The 27,470-nt window shown below is 47.4% G+C and overlaps 1 protein-coding gene across 1 annotated transcript in view; it reads right to left on the bottom strand.

The window, feature by feature from the left end:
- Nucleotides 1-12,758, bottom strand: part of ZSWIM2 (zinc finger SWIM-type containing 2) — a 47,409-nt gene extending 34,651 nt beyond the window's left edge. The window contains exon 1 of the mRNA XM_038750903.1: nucleotides 12,558-12,758. Coding sequence (XP_038606831.1) covers nucleotides 12,558-12,758 — 201 coding nt within the window. The remainder of the gene's footprint in view (nucleotides 1-12,557) is intronic.
- Between the last annotated feature and the right edge of the window lie 14,712 nt (nucleotides 12,759-27,470).

The raw sequence follows: 27,470 nt of genomic DNA, 5'->3' as shown, positions 1-27,470 counted from the left end.
CAGTGCTCTGCACACAGTAAGTGCTCAATAAATAGGATTGAATGAATGATTGAATGAACTGAAGCAGGCCCTGGGCTTAGTCCAGCGCTCCGCGCACAGTAAGCACTCAATAAATACGATTGAATGACTGAATGAACTGAAGCGGGGACTGGGCTTAGTCCGGCGCTCTGCACAAAGTAAGCGCTCAATAAATAGGATTGAATGAATGATTGAATGAACTGAAGCAGGGACTGGGCTTAGCCCAGCGCTCCGCACACAGTAAGTGCTCAATAAATAGGACTGAATGACTGAATGAACTGAAGCAGGGACTGGGCTTAGTCCAGTGCTCTGCACACAGTAAGTGCTCAATAAATAGGATTGAATGAATGATTGAATGAACTGAAGCAGGGACTGGGCTTAGTCCAGCGCTCCGCACACAGTAAGCGCTCAATAAATAGGATTGAATGAATGATTGAATGAACTGAAGCAGGCCCTGGGCTTAGTCCAGCGCTCTGCACACAGTAAGCGCTCAATAAATAGGATTGAATGAATGACTGAATGAACTGAAGCAGGGACTGGGCTTAGTCCAGTGCTCTGCACACAGTAAGCGCTCAATAAATAGGATTGAATGAATGATTGAATGAACTGAAGCAGGGACTGGGCTTAGTCCAGCGCTCCGCACACAGTAAGCGCTCAATAAATAGGATTGAATGAATGATTGAATGAACTGAAGCAGGCCCTGGGCTTAGTCCAGCGCTCTGCACACAGTAAGCGCTCAATAAATAGGATTGAATGAATGACTGAATGAACTGAAGCAGGGACTGGGCTTAGTCCAGCGCTCCGCACACAGTAAGCGCTCAATAAATAGGATTGAATGAATGAATGAATGAATGAACTGAAGCAGGGACTGGGCTTAGTCCAGCGCTCCGCACACAGCAAGCGCTCAATAAATAGGATTGAATGAATGATTGAATGAACTGAAGCAGGGACTGGGCTTAGTCCAGCGCTCCGCACACAGTAAGCGCTCAATAAATAGGATTGAATGAATGATTGAATGAACTGAAGCAGGCCCTGGGCTTAGTCCAGCGCTCTGCACACAGTAAGCGCTCAATAAATAGGATTGAATGAATGACTGAATGAACTGAAGCAGGGACTGGGCTTAGTCCAGTGCTCTGCACACAGTAAGCGCTCAATAAATAGGATTGAATGAATGATTGAATGAACTGAAGCAGGGACTGGGCTTAGTCCAGCGCTCCGCACACAGTAAGCGCTCAATAAATAGGATTGAATGAATGATTGAATGAACTGAAGCAGGCCCTGGGCTTAGTCCAGCGCTCTGCACACAGTAAGCGCTCAATAAATAGGATTGAATGAATGACTGAATGAACTGAAGCAGGGACTGGGCTTAGTCCAGCGCTCCGCACACAGTAAGCGCTCAATAAATAGGATTGAATGAATGAATGAATGAATGAACTGAAGCAGGGACTGGGCTTAGTCCAGCGCTCCGCACACAGCAAGCGCTCAATAAATAGGATTGAATGAATGATTGAATGAACTGAAGCAGGGACTGGGCTTAGTCCAGCGCTCCGCACACAGTAAGCGCTCAATAAATAGGATTGAATGAATGACTGAATGAACTGAAGCAGGGACTGGGCTTAGTCCGGCACTCTGCACACAGTAAGCGCTCAATAAATACGATTGAATGAATAACTGAATGAACTGAAGCAGGGACTGGGCTTAGTCCGGCGCTCCGCACACAGTAAGCGCTCAATAAATAGGATTGAATGAATGATTGAATGAACTGAAGCAGGGACTGGGCTTAGTCCGGCACTCTGCACACAGTAAGCGCTCAATAAATAGGATTGAATGAATGATTGAATGAACTGAAGCAGGCCCTGGGCTTAGTCCAGCGCTCCGCGCACAGTAAGCGCTCAATAAATACGATTGAATGACTGAATGAACTGAAGCAGGGACTGGGCTTAGTCCGGCGCTCTGCACATAGTAAGCGCTCAATAAATAGGATTGAATGAATGATTGAATGAACTGAAGCAGGGACTGGGCTTAGTCCAGCGCTCCGCACACAGTAAGCGCTCAATAAATAGGATTGAATGAATGAATGAATGAACTGAAGCAGGGACTGGGCTTAGTCCAGCGCTCCGCACACAGTAAGCACTCAATAAATAGGATTGAATGAATGAATGAATGAATGAACTGAAGCAGGGACTGGGCTTAGTCCAGCGCTCCGCACACAGTAAGCGCTCAATAAATAGGATTGAATGAATGACTGAATGAACTGAAGCAGGGACTGGGCTTAGTCCAGCGCTCCGCACACAGTAAGCGCTCAATAAATAGGATTGAATGAATGAATGAATGAATGAACTGAAGCAGGGACTGGGCTTAGTCCAGCGCTCCGCACACAGCAAGCGCTCAATAAATAGGATTGAATGAATGATTGAATGAACTGAAGCAGGGACTGGGCTTAGTCCAGCGCTCCGCACACAGTAAGCGCTCAATAAATAGGATTGAATGAATGACTGAATGAACTGAAGCAGGGACTGGGCTTAGTCCGGCACTCTGCACACAGTAAGCGCTCAATAAATACGATTGAATGAATAACTGAATGAACTGAAGCAGGGACTGGGCTTAGTCCGGCGCTCCGCACACAGTAAGCGCTCAATAAATAGGATTGAATGAATGATTGAATGAACTGAAGAAGGGACTGGGCTTAGTCCAGTGCTCCGCACACAGCGCTCAATAAATAGGATTGAATGAATGAATGAATGAACTGAAGCAGGGACTGGGCTTAGTCCAGCGCTCCGCACACAGTAAGCGCTCAATAAATAGGATTGAATGAATGAATGAATGAATGAACTGAAGCAGGGACTGGGCTTAGTCCAGCGCTCCGCACACAGCAAGCGCTCAATAAATAGGATTGAATGAATGATTGAATGAACTGAAGCAGGGACTGGGCTTAGTCCAACGCTCCGCACACAGTAAGCGCTCAATAAATAGGATTGAATGAATGACTGAATGAACTGAAGCAGGGACTGGGCTTAGTCCGGCACTCTGCACACAGTAAGCGCTCAATAAATAGGATTGAATGAATGATTGAACTGAAGCAGGGACTGGGCTTAGTCCAGCGCTCCGCACACAGTAAGCGCTCAATAAATAGGATTGAATGAATGAATGAATGAATGAATGAACGGAGCCTGGGACAAGGAACAGGCGTCTAGACCACAGGACCCCTTTTCCTCTGCTCCCCTCCCCTCGCCCCCACTCCCTCCCCCTGCCCTACCCAGAGAAGCAGCGTGGCTCAGTGGAAAGAGCCCGGGTTTGGGAGTCCGAGGTCATGGGTTCAAATCCCGACTCCGCCAACTGTCAGCTGTGTGACTCTGGGCGAGTCACATCACTTCTCTGGGCCTCAGTTCCCTCATCTGCAAAATGGGGATTAAAAGACTGGGAGCCCCCCCGTGGGACAACCTGATCACCTTGTATCCTCCCCAGCGCTTAGAACAGTGCTCTGCACATAATAAGCGCTTAACAAATGCCATTATTATTATTATTATTATTATTATTATTACCCCCTTCCCTCCCCACAGCTCTTTATTTGTACATATATATTACTCTATTTATGTTATTAATGACGCGTATATAGCTATAGTTCTATTTATCTCTTTCGATGGTAATAATAATAATAATAAAATAATAATGATGGCTTTTGGGTAGGGGTTGTCCCTTATCTGTTGCCGAATTGTACTGTACGGGCGCTTAGTACAGCGCTCTGCACACGGTAAGCGCTCAATACAGTGCTAAGCGCTCAGTACAGCGCTCTGCACAGAGTAAGCGTTCAACGCAGTGCTAAGCGCTCACTACAGCGCTCTGCACAGAGTAAGTGCTAAATACAGTTCTAAGCACTTAGTACAGTGCCCTACACACAGTAAGCGTTCAATACAGTGCTAAGCGCTTAGTACAGTGCCCTGCACACAGTAAGCGCTCAATACGGATCTAAGCGCTTAGTACAGCACTCTGCACACAGTAAGCACTCAATACAGTTCTAAGCGCTCAGTACAGCACTCTGCACAGAGTAAGCGCTTGATTCAGTTCTAAGCGCTTAGTATAGTGCTCTGCACACAGTAAGCGCTCAACACAGTGCTAAGCGCTCAGTACAGCGCTCTGCACAGAGCAAGCGTTCAATACAGTGCTAAGCGCTCAGTACAGCGCTCTGCACAGAGTAAGCGTTCAATGCAGTGCTAAGGGCTCACTACAGCGCTCTGCACAGAGTAAGTGCTAAATACAGTTCTAAGCGCCTAGTACAGTGCCCTACACACAGTAAGCGTTCAATACAGTGCTAAGCGCTTAGTACAGTGCACTGCACACAGTAAGCGCTCAATATGGATCTAAGCACTTAGTACAGCGCTCTGCACACAGTAAGCACTCAATACAGTTCTAAGCGCTCAGTACAGCACTCTGCACGGAGTAAGTGCTTGATTCAGTGCTAAGCGCTCACTACAGCGCTCTGCACAGACTAAGCACTTGATACAGTGCTTAGCGCTTAGTACAGTGCTTAGCGCTTAGTACAGTGCTCTGCACAGTGTAAGCGCTCAATACAGTCCTAAATACTTAGTACAGTGCTCTGCACACAGTAAGCTGTCAATACAGTGCTTAGAGCTTAGTAAAGTGCTCAGCACAGAGTAAGAGCGCAATACACTGCTAAGCGTTTAGTACAGTGCTCTGCACACAGTAAGCACTCAATACAGCAGTAAGCACTTAGTATAGCACTCAGCACAGAGTAAGTGCTCGATACAGTGCTAAACGCTTAGTACAATGCCCTGCACGCAGTAAGCACTCGATACACTGCTAAGCGCTTAGCACAGTGCTCTGCACACAGTAAGCGATCAAAGCAGTGCTTAACGCTTAGTACAGTGCTCTGCACAGAGTAAGCGCTCGATACGGTGATTAGCGCTTAGTATAGTGCTCTGCGACAGAGTAAGCGCTCAATACAGTGCTAAACGCTTAGTACATGCACAGCATACAGTAAGCGCTCAATAAATACGACTTCTAGACTGTGAGCCCGTTGTTGGGTAGGGACCGTCTCTATATACTTGTGCTTCCCAAGCGCTCACTACAGTGCTCAGCACAGAGTAGGCGCTCAATAAATACGACTGAATGAAGGAATGGATGAATACAGTGGTCTGCACAGACTAAGCGCTCAATACACTGCCAAAGCGCTTAGTACATCGCCCTGCACACAGTAGGTGCTCAATAAATATGAACGAAGGAATGACGACAGTGGTCTGCACAGGCTAAGCGCTCTATACAGTGCTAAGCGTTTAGTACAGTGCCCTGCATACAGTAAGTGCTCAATAAATACGACTTCTCGACTGTGAGCCCCTTGTTGGGCAGGGACCGTCGCTATTTGTTGCTGACTTGTGCTTCCCAAGCGCTTAGTACAGTGCCCAGCACAAAGTAAGCGCTCAATAAGTATGAGCGAATGAATGAATGAATGAATACAATGTTCTGCACAGACTAAGCTCTCACTACACTGCTAAGCGCTTAGTACAGTGCCCTGCACACAGTAAGCGCTCAATAAATACGACTTCTGGACTGTGAGCTTGTTGTTGGGGAGGGACCATCTCTCTACGTTGGCGACTTGTGCTTCCCAAGCGCTTAGTACAGTGCTTGGCACACAGTAAGCGCTCAATAAATACGATTGAATGAATGAATGGATGAATACAGTGGTCTGCAGATTAAGCGCTCAATACACTGCTAAAGCGCTTAGTACTTCGCCCTGCACACAATAAGCGCTCAATAAATACGAATGAATGAACGGCTACAGTGGTCTGTACAGACTAAGCGCTCAATACAGTGCTAAGCGCTTAGTACAGTGCCCTGCATACAGTAAGCGCTCAGTAAATACGACTTCTAGACTGTGAGCCCGTTGTTGAGGAGGGTCCGTCTCTGTTGCCAGCTTGTGCTTCCCAAGCGCTTAGTACAGTGCCCTGCACAGTTAGCGCTCAATAAATACGATTGAATGAATGAATGAATACAGTGCTCTGCATAGAGTAAGCGCTCAATACACTGCTTAGCGCTTGGTACAGTGCCCTGCACACAGTAAGCACTCAATGCGATTGATTGATTGATTGTTGCCGACTTGTACTTCCCAAGCGCTTAGTACAGTGCTCTGCACCCAGTAAGTGCTCAATAAATACCATTGAATGAATGAATTGAATGAAGGAATACAGAGCTCTGCAGAGTAAACGCTCAGTACAGTGCTAAGCGCTTAGTACAGTGCCCTGCACACAGTAAGCGCTCAATACGATTGATTGTTGCCGACTTGTACTTCCCAAGCGCTTAGTACAGTGCTCTGCACCCAGTAAGTGCTCAATAAATACCATTGAATGAATGAATGAATTGAATGAATTAATAGAGCTCTGCAGAGTAAACGCTCAGTACAGTGCTAAGCGCTTAGTACAGTGCCCTGCACACAGTAAGCGCTCAATAAATACGACTTCTAGACCGTGAGCCCGTTGTTGGGTAGGGACCGTCTCTATATACTTGTGCTTCCCAAGCGCTCAGTACAGTGCTCGGCACACAGTAAGCGCTCAATAAATACGATTGAATGAATGAATACGATTGAATGAATGAATGAATGCGTGCATGAAGGAACGGATACAGTGCTTTGCACAGAGTAAGCGCTCAATACACCGCTAAGCGCTTAGTACAGTGCCCTGCACACAGTAAGCGCTCAATAAATATGACTTCTAGCCTGTGAGCCCGTTGTCGGCTAGGGACCGTCCCTATCTGTTGCCGCACTGTACTTCCCAAGCGCTTAGTACAGTGCTCTGCACACAGTAAGCGCTCAATAAATACAATCGAACGAATGAATGAATGAAAGAATGAATACAGTGGTCTACACAAGCCCTTAATACAGTGCTAATCGCTTAGTACAGCGCCCTGCACACCGGAAGCGCTCAATACAGTGCTAATCGCTTAGTACAGCGCTCTGCACCCAGTGAGCACTCAACACAGTACTAAGCGTTTAGTACAGTGCCCTGCACATAATAAGCGCTCAGGAAACACGACTGCTAGACTGTGAGCCCGTGGATGGGTGGGGACCGTCTCTATGTGTTGCCAACTTGTACTTCCCAAGCGCTTAGTACAGTGCTCTGCACACAGTAAGCGCTCAATAAGTACGATTGAATGGATGAATGAATGAATATAGTGCTCTGCACAGAGTAAGCGCTCAATAAATACAACTTCTAGACCGTGAGCCCGTTGTTGGGCAGGGACCGTCTCTCTACGTCGCCGACTTGTGCTTCCCAAACGCTTAGTACAGTGCCCTGCACACAGTAAGCGCTCAATAAATACGATTGAATGAATGAATGAATGAATACAGTGCTCTGCACAGACTAAGAGCTCAATACACTCCAGGGAGTGTATTCATTCATTCATTCAATCGTATTTATTGAGCGCTTACCAGGTGCAGAGCACTGTAGTAAGCGCTGGGGAAGTACAAGTTGGCAGTGTACTGAGGGACCGTCTCTCTGTGTTGCCGACTTGTGCTTCCCAAGCGCTTAGTACAGTCTCTGCACACAGTAAGCGCTCAATAAACACGATTGAACGAATGAATAAATACGATTGAATGAATGACTGGATTAAGGAATGGATGCAGTGCTCTGCAGAGTAAGCGCTCAATACACTGCTAATTGCTTAGTACAGTGCCCTGCTCACAGTAAGCGCTCAATAAATACGATTGAATGAATGACTGAGTACGGTGCTCTGCACACAGTAAGCGCTTAATAAACAGCGTGGTTTAATGGAAAGAGCCCGCGCTTTGGAGTCAGAGGTCGTGGGTTCAAATCCCGCCTCCGCCACTTGTCGGCTGTGTGACTTTGGGCAAGTCACATCACTTCTCTGGGCCTCAGTTACCTCATCTGGAAAATGGGGATGAAGACTGTGAGCCCCCCGTGGGACAACCTGATCGCCTTGTAACCATCCCAGCGCTTAGAACAGTATTTTGCACATAGTAAGCGCTTAATAAATACCATTATTATTATTATAGGGACTGTGTCCAACCCCATTTGCTTGCATCCACCCCAGCGCTTAGTACGGTGCTTTGCACATAGTAAGAGCTTAATAAATGCCATTATTATTATTATTATTATTATTATTATTATTGGGACTGTGTCCAACCCCATTTGCTTGTATCCACCCCAGCGCTTAGTACGGTGGTTTGCACATAGTAAGCGCTTAATGAATGCCATTATTATTAGTATTATTATTACAAGGACTGTGTCCAACCCCATTTGCTCGCATCCACCCCAGCGCTTAGTACGGTGCTTTGCACATAGTAAGCGCTTAATAAATGCCATTATTATTATTATTATTATAGAGACTGTGTCCAACCCCATTTGCTTACATCCACCCCAGGGCTTAGTACAGTGCTTTCCACATAGTAAGCGCTTAATAAAATGCCATTATTATTATTATCATTATTATCATAGGGACTGTGTCCAACCCAATTTGCTTGCATCTACCCCAGCGCTTAGTACGGTGCTTTGCACATAGTAAACGCTTAATAAATGCCATTATTATTATTATTATTATTACAAGGACTGCGTCCAACCCCATTTGCTTGCATCCACCCCAGCGCTTAGTACGGTGCTTTGCACATAGTAAGCGCTTAATAAATGCCATTATCATTATTATTATTATAGGGACTGTGCCCAACCCCATTTGCTTGCATTTACCCCAGCGCTTAGTACGGTGCTTTGCACATAGTAAACGCTTAATAAATGTCATTATCATTATTATTACTATTATTATAAGGACTGTGTCCAACCCCATTTGCTTGCATCCACCCCAGCGCTTAGTACGGTGCTTTCCACATAGTAAGCGCTTAATAAATGCCATTATTATTATTATTATAGAGACTGTGTCCAACCCCATTTGCTTGCCTCCACCCCAGGGCTTAGTACAGTGCTTTCCACATATTAAGCGCTTAATAAATGCTGTTATTATTATTATTATCATTATTATCATAGGGACTGTGTCCAAACCCATTTGCTTGCATCCACCCCAGCGCTTAGTACGGTGCTTTGCACATAGTAAGCGCTTTATAAATGCCATTATTATTATTATTATTACAAGGACTGTGTCCAACCCCATTTGCTTGCATCCACCCCAGCGCTTAGTATGGTGCTTTGCACATAGTAAGCGCTTAATAAATGCCATTATTATTAGTATTATTATTACAAGGACTCTGTCCAACCCCATTTGCTTGCATCCACCCCGGCGCTTAGTACGGTGCTTTGCACATAGTAAGCGCTTAATAAATGCCATTATTATTATTATTATTATTACAGGGACTGTGTCCAACCCCATTTGCTCGCATCCACCCCGGCGCTTAGTACAGTGCTTTGCACATAGTAAGCGCTTAATAAATGCCATTATTATTATTATTATTATAGAGACTGTGTCCAACCCCATTTGCTTACATCCACCCCAGGGCTTAGTACAGTGCTTTCCACATAGTAAGCGCTTAATAAATGCCATTATTATTATTATCATTATTATCATAGGGACTGTGTCCAACCCCATTTGCTTGCATCTACCCCAGCGCTTACTACGGTGCTTTGCACATAGTAAACGCTTAATAAATGCCATTATTATTATTATTATTATTACAAGGACTGCGTCCAACCCCATTTGCTTGCATCCACCCCAACGCTTAGTACGGTGCTTTGCACATAGTAAGCGCTTAATAAAATGCTAGTATTATTATTATTATTATTATTATTATTATTATTATAGGGACTGTGTCCAACCCCATTTGCTCGTATCCACCCCAGCGATTAGTACAGTGCCTTGCACATAGTAAGCGCTTAATAAATGCCATTATTATTATTATTATTATTATTATTATTATTATTATTATTATTATTATTATAGGGACTGTGTCCAGCCCCATTTGCTTGCATCCACCCCAGCGCTTAGTACGGTGCTTGGCACATAGTAAGCGCTTAACAAATACCCATCCCCCCGCCCTCCCTCCTTCCCCTCCCCACAGCACCTGTATATATGTTTGTACAGATTTATTACTCTATTTATTTTACTTGTACATATTTACTATTCTATTTATTTTATTTTGTTACTATGTTTTGATTTGTTCTGTCTCCCCCTTCTAGACTGTGAGCCCGCTGTTGGGTCGGGACCGTCTCTCTATGTTGCCAACTTGTACCTCCCAAGCGCTTAGTACAGTGCTCTGCACACAGTAAGCGCTCAATAAATACGATCGAATGAACGAATGAATTAATACCATTATTATTATTATTATTACCAAGCGCTTGGGAAGTCCAACTTGGCTCAGTGGAAAGAGCCCGGGCTTTGGAGGCAGAGGTCATGGGTTCAAATCCCGACTCCACCCCTTGTCAGCTGTGTGACTTCAGGCAAGTCACTTCTCCGTGCCTCAGTTACCTCATCTGGAAAATGGGGATTTTGTGAGCCCCCCGTGGGACAACCTGATCACCTTGTAACCTCCCCAGCGCTTAGAACAGTGCTTTGCCCACAGCAAGCGCTTAATAAATGCCATTATTATTATTTGGAGTCAGAGGTCATGGGTTCAAATCCCGACTCTGCCACTTGTCAGCTGTGTGACTTCGGGCAAGTCACTTCTCCGTGCCTCAGTTCCCTCATCTAGAAAATGGGGATTGACTGTCAGCCCCCCGTGGGACAACCGGATCACCTTGTAAGCTCCCCAGCGCTTAGAACAGTGTTTTGCACATAGTAAACGGTTAATAAATGCCATCATTATTATTATTTGGAGTCACAGGTTATGGGTTCAAATTCTGACTCCGCCACTTAGCTGTGTGACTTCAGGCAAGTCACTTAACTTCTCTGTGCCTCAGTTCCCTCATCTGGAAAATGGGGATTGACTGTGAGCCCCCAGTGGGGCAACCTGATCACCTTGTAACCTCCCCAGCGCTTAGAACAGTGCTTTGCACATAGTAAGTGCTTAATAAATGCCATCATCAATATTATTATTATTTGGAGTCAGAGGTCATGTGTTCAAATGCCGACTCCACCACTTGTCAGCTGTGTGACTTCGGGCAAGTCACTTCACTTCTCTGTGCCTCAGTTCCCTCATCTGGAAAATGGGGATGAAGATTGTGAGCCCCCCCGTGGGACAACCTGATCACCTTGTAACCTCCCCAGCGCTTAGAACAGTGCTTCGCACATAGTAAGTGCTTAATAAATGCCATCATCAATAGTATTATTATTTGGAGTCAGAGGTCATGTGTTCAAATCCCGACTCCGCCACTTGTCAGCTGTGTGACTTCGGGCAAGTCACTTTTCTGTGCCTCAGTTACCTCATCTGGAAAATGGGGATTGACTGGGAGCCCCCTGTGGGACAACCTGATCACTTTGTAACCTGCCCAGCGCTTAGAACAGTGCTTTGCACATAGTAAGCGCTTAATAAACGCCGTTATTATTATTATTATTACAAGTTGGCAACATCTAGAGTTTTAGACTGTGAGCCCACTTTTTAGACTGTGAGCCCACTGTTGGGTAGGGACTGTCTCTATATATTGCCAATTTGTACTTCCCAAGCGCTTAGTACAGTGCTCTGCACATAGTAAGCGCTCAATAAATACGATTGATGATCTAGAGACGGTCCCTCCCCAACAACGGGCAAGCGCTTAGTCCGCACACAGTAGGCGCTCAAGGCCAGCGCTTAGTCCAGTGCTCGGCACACAGTAGGCGCTCAATAAATACGACTGAACGAACGGATACGATTGAAGGAAGGAAAGGCAGGAAAAAAATCGCCATCGAATGCATACGATTGAAGGAACGAAAGGCAGGAAATAAATCGTCATCGAATGGACACGATTGAAGGAAGGAAAGGCAGGAAATAAATCGGCATCGAATGGATACGATTGAAGGAAGGAAAGGCAGGAAATAAATAGTCATGGGATGGATACGATTGAAGGAAGGAAAGGCAGGAAATAAATCGTCATGGAATGGATACGATTGAAGGAAGGAAAGGCAGGAAATAAATCGCCAATGAATGGATACGATTGAAGGAAGGAAAGGCAGGAAATAAATCGTCATGGGATGGATACGATTGAAGGAAGGAAAGGCAGGAAATAAATCGTCATGGAATGGATACGATTGAAGGAAGGAAAGGCAGGAAATAAATCGTCATCGAATGGATACGATTGAAGGAAGGAAAGGCAGGAAATAAATAGTCATGGAATGGATACGATTGAAGGAAGGAAAGGCAGGAAATAAATCGTCATGGAGTGGATACGATTGAAGGAAGGAAAGGCAGGAAATAAATCGTCATGGAATGGATACGATTGAAGGAAGGAAAGGCAGGAAATAAATCGGCATCGAATGGATACGATTGAAGGAAGGAAAGGCAGGAAATAAATCGTCATGGGATGGATACGATTGAAGGAAGGAAAGGCAGGAAATAAATCGCCATCGAATGGATACGATTGAAGGAAGGAAAGGCAGGAAATAAATCGTCATGGGATGGATAGGATTGAAGGAACGAAAGGCAGGCAGTTAGTTACTCGGAAGTTTTGGGCTTGGGGCTGCTCCTCCCTCAGCAGGAAGGCTGCGGGGCCCATCTCCCGCAGCAGGTAGATGCCCCCGCCGAGGGCCCGGTCCTGCCGCCGGCCCAAGCCCGCTCCGGGCTCCCCTCGGAGGTCCCCTCCGGCCCCGCGCCCTCGCCCGCCCCGCATCTCCCTCCCTCCAAGCATCCCCGTCGCCATGGAGACCGCCCGCGGCCTCTTTCTCCATGGCAACGGCGCGCTGCGGTCGCCAAGGAGACGGCTCTGCGCAGGCGTACTAGCGCGCCCGTCCACATTTTGTGGGGCCTTGTCTGCTCAGGGCCCGAGATGGCCACGGTGGGAGCCCTCGCCCCTCTCCCCGGCCTTTTGTGCCTCCCAACCGCTCAGTACAGTGCCCTGCACATAATAGAGAAGGAGCGTGGCTCAGCGGAAAGAGCCCGGGCTTGGGAGGCAGAGATCATGGATTCTAATCCCATCTCTGCCAAGTGGCGTCTCAGTAGGCGCTCAGTACAGTGCCCTGCCCATAATAGAGAAGCAGCGTGGCTCAGCGGGAAGAGCCCGGGCTTGCGAGTCAGAGATCACGGATTCTAATCCCATCTCCGCCAATTATCATCTCAGTAGGCGCTCAGTACAGTGCCCTGCCCATAATAGAGAAGCAGCGTGGCTCAGCGGAAAGAGCCTGGGCTTGGGAGTCAGAGGTCATGGGTTCTAATCCCATCTCCGCCAATTGTCATCTCAGTAAGCGCTCAATACAGTGCCCTGCACATAATAGAGAAGCAACGTGGCTCAGCGGAAAGAGCCTGAACTTGGGAGTCAGAGATCACAGGTTCGAATCCCAGCTCTGCCAATTGTCAGCTCAGTAAACGCTCAGTACAGTGCCCTACACATAATAGAGAAGCAGTGTGGCTAAGCGGAAAGAGCCCGAGCTTGGGAGTCAGAAGTCATGGGTTCGAATCCCGAATCTGTCAATTGTCAGCTCAGTAAGCGCTCATTACAGTGCCCTGCACATAATAGAGAAGCAGCGTGGCTCAGCGGGAAGAGCCCGGGCTTGGGAGTCAGAGGTCATGGGTTCTAATCCCATCTCCGCCTATTGACAGCTCAGTAAGCACTCAGTACAGTGCCCTGCACATAATAGAGAAGCAGCGTGGCTCAGCGGAAAGAGCTTGGGCTTGGGAGTCAGAGGTCATGGGTTCTAATCCCATCTCCGCCTATTGACATCTCAGTAAGTGCTCAGTACAGTGCCCTGCACATAATAGAGAAGCAGCGTGGCTCAGCGGTAAGAGCCCAAACTTGGGAGTCAGAGATCACAGGTTCGAATCTTGGCTCTTCCAATTGTCAGCTCAGTAAGCGCTCAGTACAGTGCCCTACACATAATAGAGAAGCAGCGTGGCTCAGCAGAAAGAGCCCGAACTTGGGAGTCAGAGATCACAGGTTCGAATCCCGGCTCTGCCAATTGTCAGCTCAGTAAGCACTCAGTACAGTGTCCCGCACATAATAGAGAAGCAGCGTGGCTCAGCGGAAAGAACCTGGGCTTGGGAGTCAGAGGTCATGGGTTCAAATCCCGGCTCCGCCAATTGTCAGCTCAGTAAGCGCTCAATACAGTGCCAAGGGCTTAGTAGTAATAATAATAATGTTGGCATTTATTAAGCGCTTACTATGTGCAAAGCACTGTTCTAAGCACTGGTTACAAGGTGATCAGGTTGTCCCCCGGGGGGCTCCCAGTCTTCATCCCCATTTTCCAGATGAGGGAACTGAGGCCCAGAGAAGCGAAGTGACTTGCCCAAAGTCACCCAGCTGACAAGTGGCAGAGCCGGGATTTGAACCCATGACGTCTGACTCCCAAGTCCATGCTGTTTCCACTGAGCCACGAGTACAGCGCTCTGCACTGAGTAAGCGCTTGATACTCTGCCAAGTGCTTAGTACAGTACTCTGCACACAGTAAGCGCTCAACACAGTGCTAAGCGCTTAGTACAGTGCTCTGCACAGAGCAAGTGCTCAATACAGTGCTAAGTGCTTAGTACAGTGCTCTGCACACAGTAATCAATCAATCAATCGTATTTATTGAGCGCTTACTGTGTGCAGAACACTGTGCTAAGCGCTTGGGAAGTACAGTAAGCGCTCAATACAGTGCTGAATGCTTAGTACAGTTCTCTGCACACAGTAAGCACTCAATACAGTGCCGAACGCTTAGTACAGTTCTCTGCACACAGTAAGTGCTCGATACAAGTGCTAAATGCTTAGTACAGTGCTCTGCACACAATAAGTGCTCGATATAGTACTATGTGCTTAGTACAGTGCTCTGCCCACAGTAAGCACTCAATACAGTGCTAAGCACTTAGTAGAGAAGCAGCGTGGCTCAGTGGAAAGAGCCCGGGCTTGGGAGTCAGAGGTCATGGGTTCAAATCCCGGCTCCGCCAATTGTCAGCTGTGTGACTTTGGGCAACACACTTCACTTCTCTGGGCCTCAGTTCCCTCATCTGGAAAAGGGGGATGAAGACTGTGAGCCCCCAGTGGGACAACCTGATCACCTTGTAACCTCCCCAGTGCCTAGAACAGTGCTTTGCACATAGTAAGCGCTTAATAAATGCTATTATTATTATTACTATTATTATTATTATTATTATTATTATTATTATTATTATTATTATTATTATTATGCCCCTGCCTTTAGCCCTGAAGGCTCTATAAAGAGGGAGTGTTGCGGCCTGGTGGAGAGAGCGGGGGCCTAGGAAGCAGAGGGCCTGGGTTCTACTACTACTACTACTTATAATAATAATAATTAATAATAATAGTAATAATTAGTAATAATAATGGCACTTGTTAAGCACTTACTTTGTGCCGAGCACTGTTCTAAGTGCTGCCTGTTGTTGGGTAGGGACCGTCTCTGTATGTTGCCGATTTGTACTCTCCCAAGCGCTCAGTACAGTGCTCTGCATATAATAAGTGCTCAATAAGTACGATTGAATGAACGCCCCTGGCTTCAGCCCCGAGGGCTCAACAAAGAGGGAGCGTTGCGGCCTGGTGGAGAGAGCGTGATGATGATGATGATGATGGCATTTATTAAGCGCTTACTATGTGCCAAGCACTGTTCTAAGCTCTGGGGAGGTTACAAGGTGATCCGGTTGTCCCACGGGGGGCTCCCAGTCTTCATCCCCATTTTCCAGATGAGGCAACTGAGGCCCAGAGAAGTGAAGTGACTTGCCCCAAGTCACCCAGCTGACAGTTGGCGGAGCCGGGATTTGAACCCATGACTTCTGACTCCAAAGCCCGGGCTCTTTCCACTGAGCCACATTGCTTCTCCAAGGTCACAAGGTTAACAGGTTGTCCCACGTGGGGCTCACAGTCTTCATCCCCATTTTCCAGATGAGGCAACTGAGGCCCAGAGAAGCGAAGTGACTTGCCCAAAGTCACACAGCCGACAAGTGGCGGAGCCGAGATTTGAACCCATGACCTCTGACTCCCAAGCCCGGGCTCGTTCCACTGAGCCATGCTGCTTCTCCGTGGGCCTAGGGGGCAGAGGGCCTGGGTTCTAATAATAATAATAATAATAATAATAATAATAATAGCATTTGTTAAGTGCTTACTATGTGCCAAACACTGTTCTAAGCGCTGGGGAAGATACAAGGTGATCAGGTCGTCCCACGTGGGGTTCACAGTCTTCATGTTTGCAGATGAGGGAACTGAGGGAGTTCACAGTCTTCATCCCCATTTTCCAGATGAGGGAACTGAGGCCCAGAGAATCAATCAATCAATCAATCAATCGTATTTATTGAGCGCTTACTATGTGCAGAGCACTGTACTAAGCGCTTGGGAAGTACAAATTGGCATCACATAGAGACAGTCCCTACCCAACAGTGGGCTCACAGTCTAAAAGGGGGAGACAGAGAACAGAACCAAACATACCAACAAAATAAAATAAGTAGGATAGAAATGTACAAGTAAAATAAATAAATAAATAGATAAATAGAGTAATAAATATGTACAACCATATATACATATATACAGGTGCTGTGGGGAAGGGAAGGAGGTAAGACGGGGGGATGGAGAGGGGGACGAGGGGGAGAGGAAAGAAGGGGCTCAGTCTGGGAAGGCCTCCTGGAGGAGGTGAGCTCTCAGCAGGGCCTTGAAGGGAGGAAGAGAGCTAGCTTGGCGGATGGGCAGAGGGAGGGCATTCCAGGCCCGGGGGATGACGTGGGCCGGGGGTCGATGGCGGGACAGGCGAGAGCGAGGTACAGTGAGGAGATTAGTGGTGGAGGAGCGGAGGGTGCGGGCTGGGCTGGAGAAGGACAGAAGGGAGGTGAGGTAGGAGGGGGCGAGGTGATGGACAGCCTTGAAGCCCAGGGTGAGGAGTTTCTGCTTGATGCGCAGATTGATCGGTAGCCATTGGAGGTTTTTGAGGTGAAGTGAAGTGACTTGCCCAAAGTCGCCCAGCTGATCAGTGGCGGAGCCGGGATTCGAACCCACGACCTCCGACTCCCAAGCCCGGGCTTTGGCCACTAAGCCACGCTCTGCCACCGACCTCCTGTGTGATCTTAGGCAAAACACTTAACTTCTCTGGGCCTCAGTTCCCTCATCGGCAAAATGGGGATTCGGTGACCTGTTCTCCCTCCTACTTAGCCACTGAGCCCCATGTGGGACCCGCTTATCTTGTCTCCCCCTTCTAGACTGTGAGCCCATTTATTCATCCAATTCATTCATTCAGTGGTATTTATTGAGCGCTTACTGGGTGCAGAGCACTGTACTAAGCACTTGGGAAGGACAAACTGGCAACATATAGAGACGGTCCCAGCCAACAACGGGCTCACAGTCTAGAAGGGGGAGACAGACAACAAAACAAAACACGAGGATGGGTGTCAAGACATCAGAATAAATAGAAATAAAGCTAGATGTACATCATTAACAAAATAAATAGAATAATAATGGCATTTATTGAGTGCTTACTATGTGCAAAGCACTGTTCTAAGCGCTGGGGAGGTTACAAGGTGATCAGGTTGTCCCACGGGGGGCTCACAGTCTTAATCCCCATTTTACAGATGAGGTAACAGAGGCTCAGAGAAGTGAAGCGACTTGCCCAAAGTCACACAGCTGACAATTGGCAGAGCCGGGATTTGAACCCATGACCTGTGACTTCAAAGCCCGGGCTCTTTCCACTGAGCCACGCTGCTTCTCTAGTAAATGTGTACAAGTAAAATACATAGAGTAATAAATCTGTAATAACATATATGCAATTGTTGGGTAGGGACCGTCTCTATATGTTGCCAACTTGTACTTCCCAAGCGCTTAGTACAGTGCTCTGCACACAGTAAGCACTCAATAAAACAGGGCTTTGCACACAGTAAGTGCTTAACAAATGCCATTATTATTATCAGCCTGGCTCAGTGGAAAGAGCCCGGGCTTTGGAGTCAGAGGTCATGGGTTCAAATCCCAGCTCTGCCAATTATCAGCCGTGTGACTTTGGGCAAGTCACTTCACTTGTCTGTGCCTCAGTTACCTCATCTGTAAAATGGGGATTAAGCCCTTGGAGCCCCCTGTGGGACAACCTGATCACCCTGTAACCTCCCCAGGGCTTAGAACAGTGCTTTGCACATCGTCATTATTATAAATACGATGGAATGAATGAATGAATATCCACTCCAGTGCTTACTATTCATTCATTTGTTCGCATTTAGAGAAGCAGCGTGGCTCAGTGGAAAGAGCCCACGCTTGGAGTCACAGGTCACGGGTTCTAATCCCGGCTCCGCCACCTGTCAGCTTTCAGATAGTAGACGCCTATCCACTTGTTTTGTTTTTTTGTCTGTCTCCCCCTTCTAGACTGTGAGCCCTTCGTTGGGTAGGGACCGTCTCCGTCCGTTGCCGATTTGTAGTTCGCAAGCGCTTAGCACAGTGCTCTGCACACAGTAAGCGCTCAATAAATACGATTGAATGAACGAATGAATAAATAGAATCATAGATATGTACACATTTACACAAGTGTTGTTGGGTGGGGAAGGGCGCAGAACAAGAGAAGCAGCGTGGCTCAGTGGAAAGAGGCCGGGCTTTGGAGTCAGAGGTCATGGGTTCAAATCCCGGCTCCGCCAATTAATAATAATAATAATGGCATTTATTAAGCGCTTACAATGTGCAAAGCACTGTTCTAAGCGCTAAATTGTCAGCCGTGTGACTTTGGGCAAGTCACTTCGCTTCTCTGGGCCTCAGTTCCCTCATCTGGAAAATGGGGATGAAGACTGCGGGCCCCCCGTGGGACAACCTCATCACCTTGTAACCTCCCCAGCGCTTAGAACAGTCCTTTGCACATAGTAAGCTCTTAATAAATGCCATCGTTATTATTAAAGGGAGTGAGTTGGGGTGATGGGGGGGGGGGGCTGAGGAAAAGAGGTAACTGGCGTACAGTGAGCCCTTAACAAATACAATTATGAAGAGAGATAGGAAGGAGCCTAGGGGACCTGAGTTCTAATCCAAGGCAGTCACTGAATTTCATATAAAAGCACAATAATAATAATAATAATAATAATATTAATAATAACAATAATAATGGCATTTGTTAAGTGCTTACTATGTACAAAGCACTGTTCTCAGCACTGGGGGGGATACAAGGTGATCAGGTTGTCCCACGGGGGGGCTCACAGTCTTCATCCCCATTTTCCAGATGAGGTAACTGAGGCCCAGAGAAGTGAAGCGACTTGCCCAAAGTCACACAGCCGACAAGCGGCAGAGCCGGGATTAGAACCCGTGACCTCTGGCTCCCAAGCCCGGGCTCTTTCCGCTGAGCCACGCTGCTCCTCCAATTTTATTTTATTTATTAACAGTCATTTTAACTGCTCACTTATGCCTTTACTTTTATATCCGCTGGGTGATTATCCAGTCAACTCTGCCTAGAAGTGAGCAGCCAACAGCGCTTGTGTATATAATGTATTATTTTATTTATTTTATTAATGATGTCTATACATCTATAATTCTATTTATTTATTTGGATGCTATCGATGCCTGTCTGTTTTGTTTTCTTGTCTGTCTCTCCCCTTCTAGACTGTGAGCCCATTGCTGGGTAGGGATTGCCTCTATTGGTTGCCGAATTGTACTTTCCAAGCGCTTAATACAGTGCTCTGCACACAGTAAGCGCTCAATAAATACGATTGAATGAATGAATGTTCTGGGTTGTAGTAAGAAATCAGTGAGGTAAGATAGGAGGGGACAAGGTGATGGAGTGATTTAATGGTAAGGAGTTTCTGTTTCCGGAGGAGATGGATGGGCAACCAGGGGAGGTTCCTGAGGAGTGGGGAAACAGAGGCTGGACATTTTTTAGAAAAGCGATCTGGGCAGCAGAGTGAAGGCTAGAAAGGAAAAGAGGAAAAGAGGAAACAGGGAGGCCAGCGAGGAAGTTTATGCAGCAGTCAAGGTGGGATAGATTAAGTGGCTTAGAAAACATGGTGGGAGTTTGGAGGGAGAGAAACGAGTGGATCTTAGTGATGTTGTGAAGGTAGAACCAACGGATGGAATATGCGGGTTGAATGAGAGAGATGAAGTCCCTTGACTTCCAGGTGTGACCTCTTTCCAAAACTTCACAGTTCTTCTCTTCTTTTTCCCCATATCAGGATGACACACATCCTCAAAGAGAGATGACTCCATCCACCGGAAACAGCCCCCCACCAGACCCCTTCATCGTCTTGTCTTATGCCGTCGAGTCGTCTCCGACCCGACGCCACGGACACATCTCACCCAGAACGCCCCACCTCCGTCTTGCAATCGTTCTGGTCGTGGATCCGTAGAGTTTTCTTGGTAAAAACTGCGGAAGCGTTTTACCGTGGCCTCCTTCCGCGCAGTAGATCGAGTCTCCGTCCTCGACTCTCTCCCGTGCCGCAGCTGCTCGCAGCTCATAGCAGGTCGCCTTCAGCTCGCTAGCCACTGCCCGAGCTAGGAAAGGAATGGGTAATAATAATAATAATGGCATTTATTAAGCGCTTACTATGTGCAAAGCAGTGTTCTAAGCGCTAGGCCTCTGCTTGACTCTCCCTCCCGTAGTCGAGACTGGTAGAGGACTGGGAACTCTCCAGAGACGGGCACTCCCTCCTGCCGCGGTCTTCATCACCTTAGGAGTCTTCCTCCCCGGCAGAAACTATCTGCTCCGCCCTCCATCCATCCGTTCCCACTAGAAGTCAGCTCCCGCTTTCTCCAGAACCGGCCTCCTGTTGTTGAAGTGCCTCTCCCCCAGAAACCAACTGGAAAGAACGCCCGCTCTTCCCAACTGAGAGGAAACAGATTCCCCGTCGCCGACGGTCCCGGCGGTGGCATTCTGGGGCTTCGTTCTTGGCTTCATTCTCCTCTCTAGTGGGATCTCCACCTGTCCTCCCGTCAAGTCTAGCCAGGGACCCCGGCTGACAGGATGGATACTGGGATTTGACCATAGCGGATGAGACGGGGGCTGGGATTGGGAGAGCACTGAGGTGGCCAGAGCCGACAGTAGGGTTAGGGTCTTTGTTAGCCTCCCTGACTCTTTCTCCTTCCAGATCCGGCCCTCCCAAGAGTCCCTCCCCAAAGAAACTGTCACCCCCCCCTTTCCCTCTCCTCCTCACTCCTCCCTCTACAACACTTCCCCCTCGCTCAAGATGAACTCCCCCTCCTCACCTGAGACAAGTCCCCTCCCTCTGGGATGGGTTTTGGGGTCACCACTTTGGGACATTTGTTCCCAAATCAGTGGCACAGGTGGTGACTCTCAGACCCAGACATTGGGACAGGCAGGGCAGGGAAAGACGTGCCAGTTTTGGACAGAGTGGATTGATCTGGAAGCCTTTCCGTTCCCAGTCATCGCCATCCTCGGGACCCTACAGTGGCCCCTCTCTGTGAGGGCTTCACACGTCTCTTCCTCCTGCAGATTCAGAGGGGCCACGGTGGATGGTGAAAGAAGTCAATAATAATAATAATAATGATGGCATTTATTAAGCACTTACTATGTGCAAAGCACTGTTCGAAGCGCTGGGGAGGTTACAAGGTGATCGGGTTGTCCCACGGGGGGCTCCCAGTCTTCATCCCCATTTTCCAGATGAGGGAACTGAGGCCCAGAGAAGCGAAGCGACTTGCCCAAAGTCACACAGCTGACAATTGGTGGAGCAGGGATTTGAACCCAAGACCTCTGGCTCTGCACACTTCTCTTCCTCCTGCAGATTCAGAGGGGCCACGGTGGACGGTGAAAGAAATAAAGCAAAATCTGCGGCCTCAGAGAACGGTAAGCTTCCCCTGCCCATTTTCTCCCAATCTCTGTTCTCTCTCCTTCGCTTTCCCATACTCACTCATCCATGCAGCAGGGATTCAGGGATTCCCCGAGTATCATTGTCCTGTCCTCTGCAGCAGCCTTTGGACAGGAACTCCGTAGCCCGTGGAAAGGTTTCATGCGGCCTGGAAATTTGGGAGAGACAGGCTCCCTGGGCATATGTCATCCAGTCCCCTCCTTCCCCTCCCCATCTCCCTACCTTACCTCCTTCCCCTCCCCACAACACCTGTATATATGTATATATGTTGGTACATATTTATTACTCTATTTATTTTACCTGTACATATTAATTCTATTTATTTTATTTTGTTAATATGTTTTGTTTTGCTGTCGGTCTCCCCCTTCTAGACTGTGAGCCCGCTGTTGGATAAGGGCCGTCTCTATACATTGCCAACTTGGACTTCCCAAATGCTTAGTACAGTGCTCTGCACACGGTAAGCGCTCAATAAATACGATTGAATGAATCCAGTCTCTTCCTCCTCCAGTCCAAGTCGGCTCTCCTACTTAATCTCCTTGCTCGCCCCCCCAATCCCAAGTCTCCTGGAACAGAGCCAGGGGTCAAAAACCACATACAATGAAAAGAAAATCTCCTTCCAGGGGACAGAAGAAGTCCCAAGAAGTGCTGGCCAGAGTTTGGAGTGGGGAGAAGGAAATATACAAAAAGAGACCAAAGCGTTTTTGCCTTCTGGCCCGACAGGGAGGCCGGAGCCCGGCCCAAACCCCTGCTAATCATGGCGCTCCCTTCCTGTATTATGTCCGCTGAAGGGCCCGGTGGATAAAGGTACTTTCCTTCCTTCCCCTCTTGTTGGAGAGATTCCCCGAGACACGGCCTGTCCTCATGAGAAGCAGCGTGGCTCAGTGGAAAGAGCCCGGGCTTTGGAGTCAGAGGTCATGGGTTCAAAACCCGGCTCTGCTACTTGTCATCATCATCATCATCAATCGTATTTACTGAGCACTTACTATGTGCAGAGCACTGTACTAAGCGCTTGGGAAGTACAAATTGGCAACATATAAAGACAGTCCCTACCCAACAGTGAGCTCACAGTCTAAAAGGGGGAGACAGAGAACAAAACCAAACATACTAACAAAATAAAATAGAATAGATATGTACAAGTAAAATAAATAAATAAATAAATAAATAGAGTAATAAATATGTACAAACATATATGCATATATACAGGTGCTGTGGGGAAGGGCTGTGTGACTTTGGGCCAGTCACTTCACTTCTCTGGGCCTCAGTTCCCTCATCTGGAAAATGGGGATGAAGACCGGGAGCCCCCCGTGGGACAACCTCATCACCTTGTAACTTCCCCAGCACTTAGAACAGTGCTTTGCACATAGTAAGCGCTTAATAAATGCTACGCTGGCCAGGGATCCCAGAGTCCCCTCTGCCTGCTCTCAGGGGGCATCGGACTGGGACTTGTGAGAGCCATTTTAAACGAAAGACTCAATCCCCTTTCAGCCCTAGAAACCTGAAGCAATAGTGGGGGGCTTCTGATAACCTTAGAAAGAGAAAGGAGGGGGAAGACAGGTGTCAACTGCCCTCAGGAGGCTATTGTCCCTTCTCTGCTGGGCACAAATAACAGGAAGGGGCAGAATCCATCCCTCTCTGAGAAACCCAAGTGGCCCATTCTCTTGAGCGCACCTAGGATCCAAGGAAAATGTGATCTATTTCTTCTCTTTTCAACCCCACACGGGAGCCCACGCCTGGACTCTGAGACTACCCAGCGGGGAAGAATGGGTTCCAGGGAATAGGAGTCAGGTTTTCGGGGTGCAGGCCTGATTTGAGGGTGTTGCTGACAACCGCCTCCTGCCAACAACATATCAGAGCCCCTGATTTGGGGAGACCCACCCCATAAAGAAGCAGCGTGGCTCAATGGAAAAGAGCCCGGGCTTTGGAGTCAGAGGTCATGGGTTCAAATCCCGGCTCCGCCACTTGTCAGCTGTGTGAATTTGGGCAAGTCACTTAACTTCTCTGTGCCTCAGTTCCCTCATCTGGAAAATGAGGATTAAGACTGTGAGCCCCACATGGGACAACCTGATCACCTTGTATCCCCCCAGCACTTACAACAGTGCTTTGCACATAGTAAGTCCTTAACAAATACCAACATTATTATTATTATTATTATTATAAAGGGTAATAACCCACCCACCTCCCTAGTATAATTACCAATTCAATTAATTCATTCTCCCCCTTCTAGACTGTGAGCCCACTGTTGGGTAGGGACCGTCTCTATATGTTGCCAACTTGTACTTCCCAAGCACTTAGTACAGTGCTCTGCACACAGTAAGCGCTCAATAAATACAATTGAATGAATGAATGAATTCAATCGTATTTATTGAGCTCTTACTGTGTTCAGAGCACCGTACTAAGCACTTGGAAGTCCTTCTAGAGTCCTTCTAAGTCCTTCTAGACTGTGAGCCCGTTGCTGGGTAGGGACCGTCTCTATATGTCACCAGCTTGTACTTCCCAAGCGCTTAGCACACAGTAAGCACTCAATAAACACGATTGAATGAATGAATGAATGAAAGTACAATTTGGCAACAGATAGAGACAATCCCTACCCAACAACGGGCTCACAGCCAACAACAGGCTCACAATCTAGAAGGGCGGAGACGGACAACAAAATACAAGGAGGCGTCAATAGCATCCAAATCAATAGATAGAATTTTAGATATATACACATCATTAATAAAATAGGTAGAATAATAAATATGCACTTATATACTCAAGTGCTGAGGGGCGGGGAGGGGGGAAGAGCAGAGGGAGGGAGTAGGGATGATGGGGAGCAGAGGAAAAGGGGGGCTCAGTGTGGGAAGGCCTCCTGGAGGAGGTGAGCTCTCAGTAGGGCTTTGAAGGGGGGAAGAGAGCTAGTTTGGCAGAGGGAGGGCATTCCGGGCCAGGGGGAGGACGTGGGCCCGGGGACGGGCGAGAACGAGGCCCAGTGAGGAGGTGAGCGGCAGAGGAGTGGACGGTGAGGGCTGGGCTGGAGAAGGAGAGAAGGGAGGTGAGGGAGGAGAATGAGATGACACACTGAGAGGACCACAGCAACACATTTTGCTGGCTCATTCCACAACGGTGCGCAGACCAGAGGGCTGTAGCTCTTAGAGCAAAGATTGTTGCCTCCAATCCCTCTTTTACCCCCTCCAACATCTCCTGCCCCTCCCCACTTCCTCCCTGAAAGTGGGCTTCCTCACCTCTGGTATCACTCTGAGTAGTCCGGGGCGATCCTGAGATATCAACGGATATTTTTAATGTTTCTCCTAGAGACTGTGGTCCTGTAGTCTCATCGTCCGTCTCTGCTATGCCTGCAAATATCCTAATAATACTAATGATTATGGTATCCAGCGCTTAGAACAGTGCTTTGCACCTAGTGAGCGCTTAATAAATGCTATCATTATTATTATTATTATTATTATTTGTTAAGCATTTACTATGTGCCACGCACTGTACTAAACGCTTAGGAGGATGCAAACAAATTGGGTTGGATGCCCCTGTCCCACGTGGGTCTCAATCCCCGTTTTGCAGATGAGGGAACTGAGGCACAGAGAGTGAAGTGACTTGCCCAGGGTCACACAGCATTCATGCATTCATTCCATCATCTTTACTGAGCGCTTACTGTGTGCAGAGCACTGTACTAAGCGCTCGGGAAGTACACGGCCGACAAGCGGCGGAGCCGGGAGTAGAACCCGTTAATTAATTAATTAATGATGGCATTTATTAAGCGCTTACTATGTGCAAAGCACTGTTCTAAGCGCTGAACCCATGAACTCCTGACTCCCAGCTCCCATTGTGTTTCATTCACTGCTGCGCTACTGCCAGTAAGTAACCGGCCTGTCCCATCCTCCTGCATACAGTTTGAATTCTTTAAATTCAAATTTCATTTGAAATTTCAGATGTTTCAGCAGCAGGTCCCTCCAAACCTCATCGTAAGCCACCCTAACAGGGCCACCCGGGACTACGGAGGGTTGAGTGGATTCGGTGTGGGGAAAGGACGACGTGCCCGGGTATATGTGTTTTTGCGGTTGGGCACAGCTGGTGAGCGAATAGGAGGTGGGGTTCGGGACCCCCTAAAAGCAGGAAACTTGACCCCCAGCTCTGTGTATATATCTATAATTCTATTTATATTGCTCCTATTGATGCCTGTCTACTTGTTCTGTAGTCTGTAGTCTCCCTCCTTCTAGACTGTTAGCCCATTGTTGGGTAGGGACTGTCTCTACTTGTTGCCGACTTGTACTTTCCAAGCGCTTAGTACAGTGCTCTGCACACAGTAAGTGCTCAATAAATACGAATGAATGAATGATTGAATGCAGAGGTCACAACCGAGCTCCCGTCTCATTTCCAGTCTCGGGGTTCTCTCAATTCCATGAAACAGGGACTGTGGATTGACAAGAGATGGAAAGAGATTTCACGGATTGACCACAAACCCAGTTTTAGGAAATGAAACAATTTACCGAATCGGGAGGAGAAGAAATGTTTTAACAGTATCAGGGTCAACAGATTTATTACTCTATTTATTTTACTTGTACATATTTACCATTCTATTGATTTTATTTTGTTAATATGTTTTGTTTTGTTGTCTGTCGCCCCCTTCTAGACTGTGAGCCCGCTGTTGGGTAGGGAGCGTCTCTATATGTTGCCGACTTGTACTTCCCAAGCGCTTAGTACAGTGCTCTGCACACACTAAGCGCTCAATAAATACGATTGAATGAATGAACCAGCTGATGGGAAGCCTTGAATTTTTTTTTATGGTACTTGTTAAGCACTTACTATGCGTCAGGAACAGTACTAAGCACTGGGGTAGATTATAATAATAATAATAATAATAATAATAATAATAATAATAATAATAATGGTATTTGTTAAGTGCTTACTTTGTGCCACGCACCATCCTAAGCACCGGAGTAGATACAAGTTAATCAGGCTGAACACAGTCCCTGACCCACATGGGATTCAGTCTTAATCCCCATTTTACAGATCAATCAATCAATCAATCAATCGTATTTGTTGAGCACTTACTGTGTGCAGAGCACTGTACTAAGCGCTTGGGAAGTACAAGTTGGCTACATATATCTACAAGTACAGATGAGGTAACTGAGGCACAGAGAAATTAAGTGACTTTCTCAAGGTCACATAGCAGGCAGGATTAGAACCCACGTCCTCTGACTCCCGAGCCTGGCTCTTGCTACTAGGCCAAGCTGCTTCTTGATTTTGATTTGACATGAAGAAAAATAATAATAATAATAGCTAAGGGCTTACCATGTAACAAGCACTGTGCTAAGCATAGTACGCCGTCCCCCGTTAAGGCTCAGAGGTCTAAGTAGGAGGGAGAACCGTTGGTGAATCCCCATTTCAGAGATGAGGAAAAAAAGGGGCAGAGAAGTTAAGGATGGCCCAAAGTTAAAAAGCAGGAACACGATAGAGCCCGAATTAGAGAAGCGAGATGCAGGGTGGCTTAGTGGTAAGATCCCGGGCTTCGGAGTCAGAGATCGTGGGTTCGAATTCCGCTTCCACCACTGTCAGCGGTGTGACTTTGGGCAAGTTCGACTTGACGCCTGTCCATATGTTTCGTTTTATTGTCCTTCTCCCCCCTGTAGACTGTGAGCCCATTGTTGGGTAGGGACCGTCTCTATATGTTGCCGACTTGTAC

Source organism: Tachyglossus aculeatus, chromosome 9, assembly GCF_015852505.1.
Source record: "Tachyglossus aculeatus isolate mTacAcu1 chromosome 9, mTacAcu1.pri, whole genome shotgun sequence".
In the NCBI taxonomy this organism is placed as follows: Eukaryota; Metazoa; Chordata; class Mammalia; order Monotremata; family Tachyglossidae; genus Tachyglossus; species Tachyglossus aculeatus.
The sequence above is the reverse complement of the archived record's forward strand: the minus strand, read 5'-3'. Positions and strand labels throughout refer to the sequence as shown.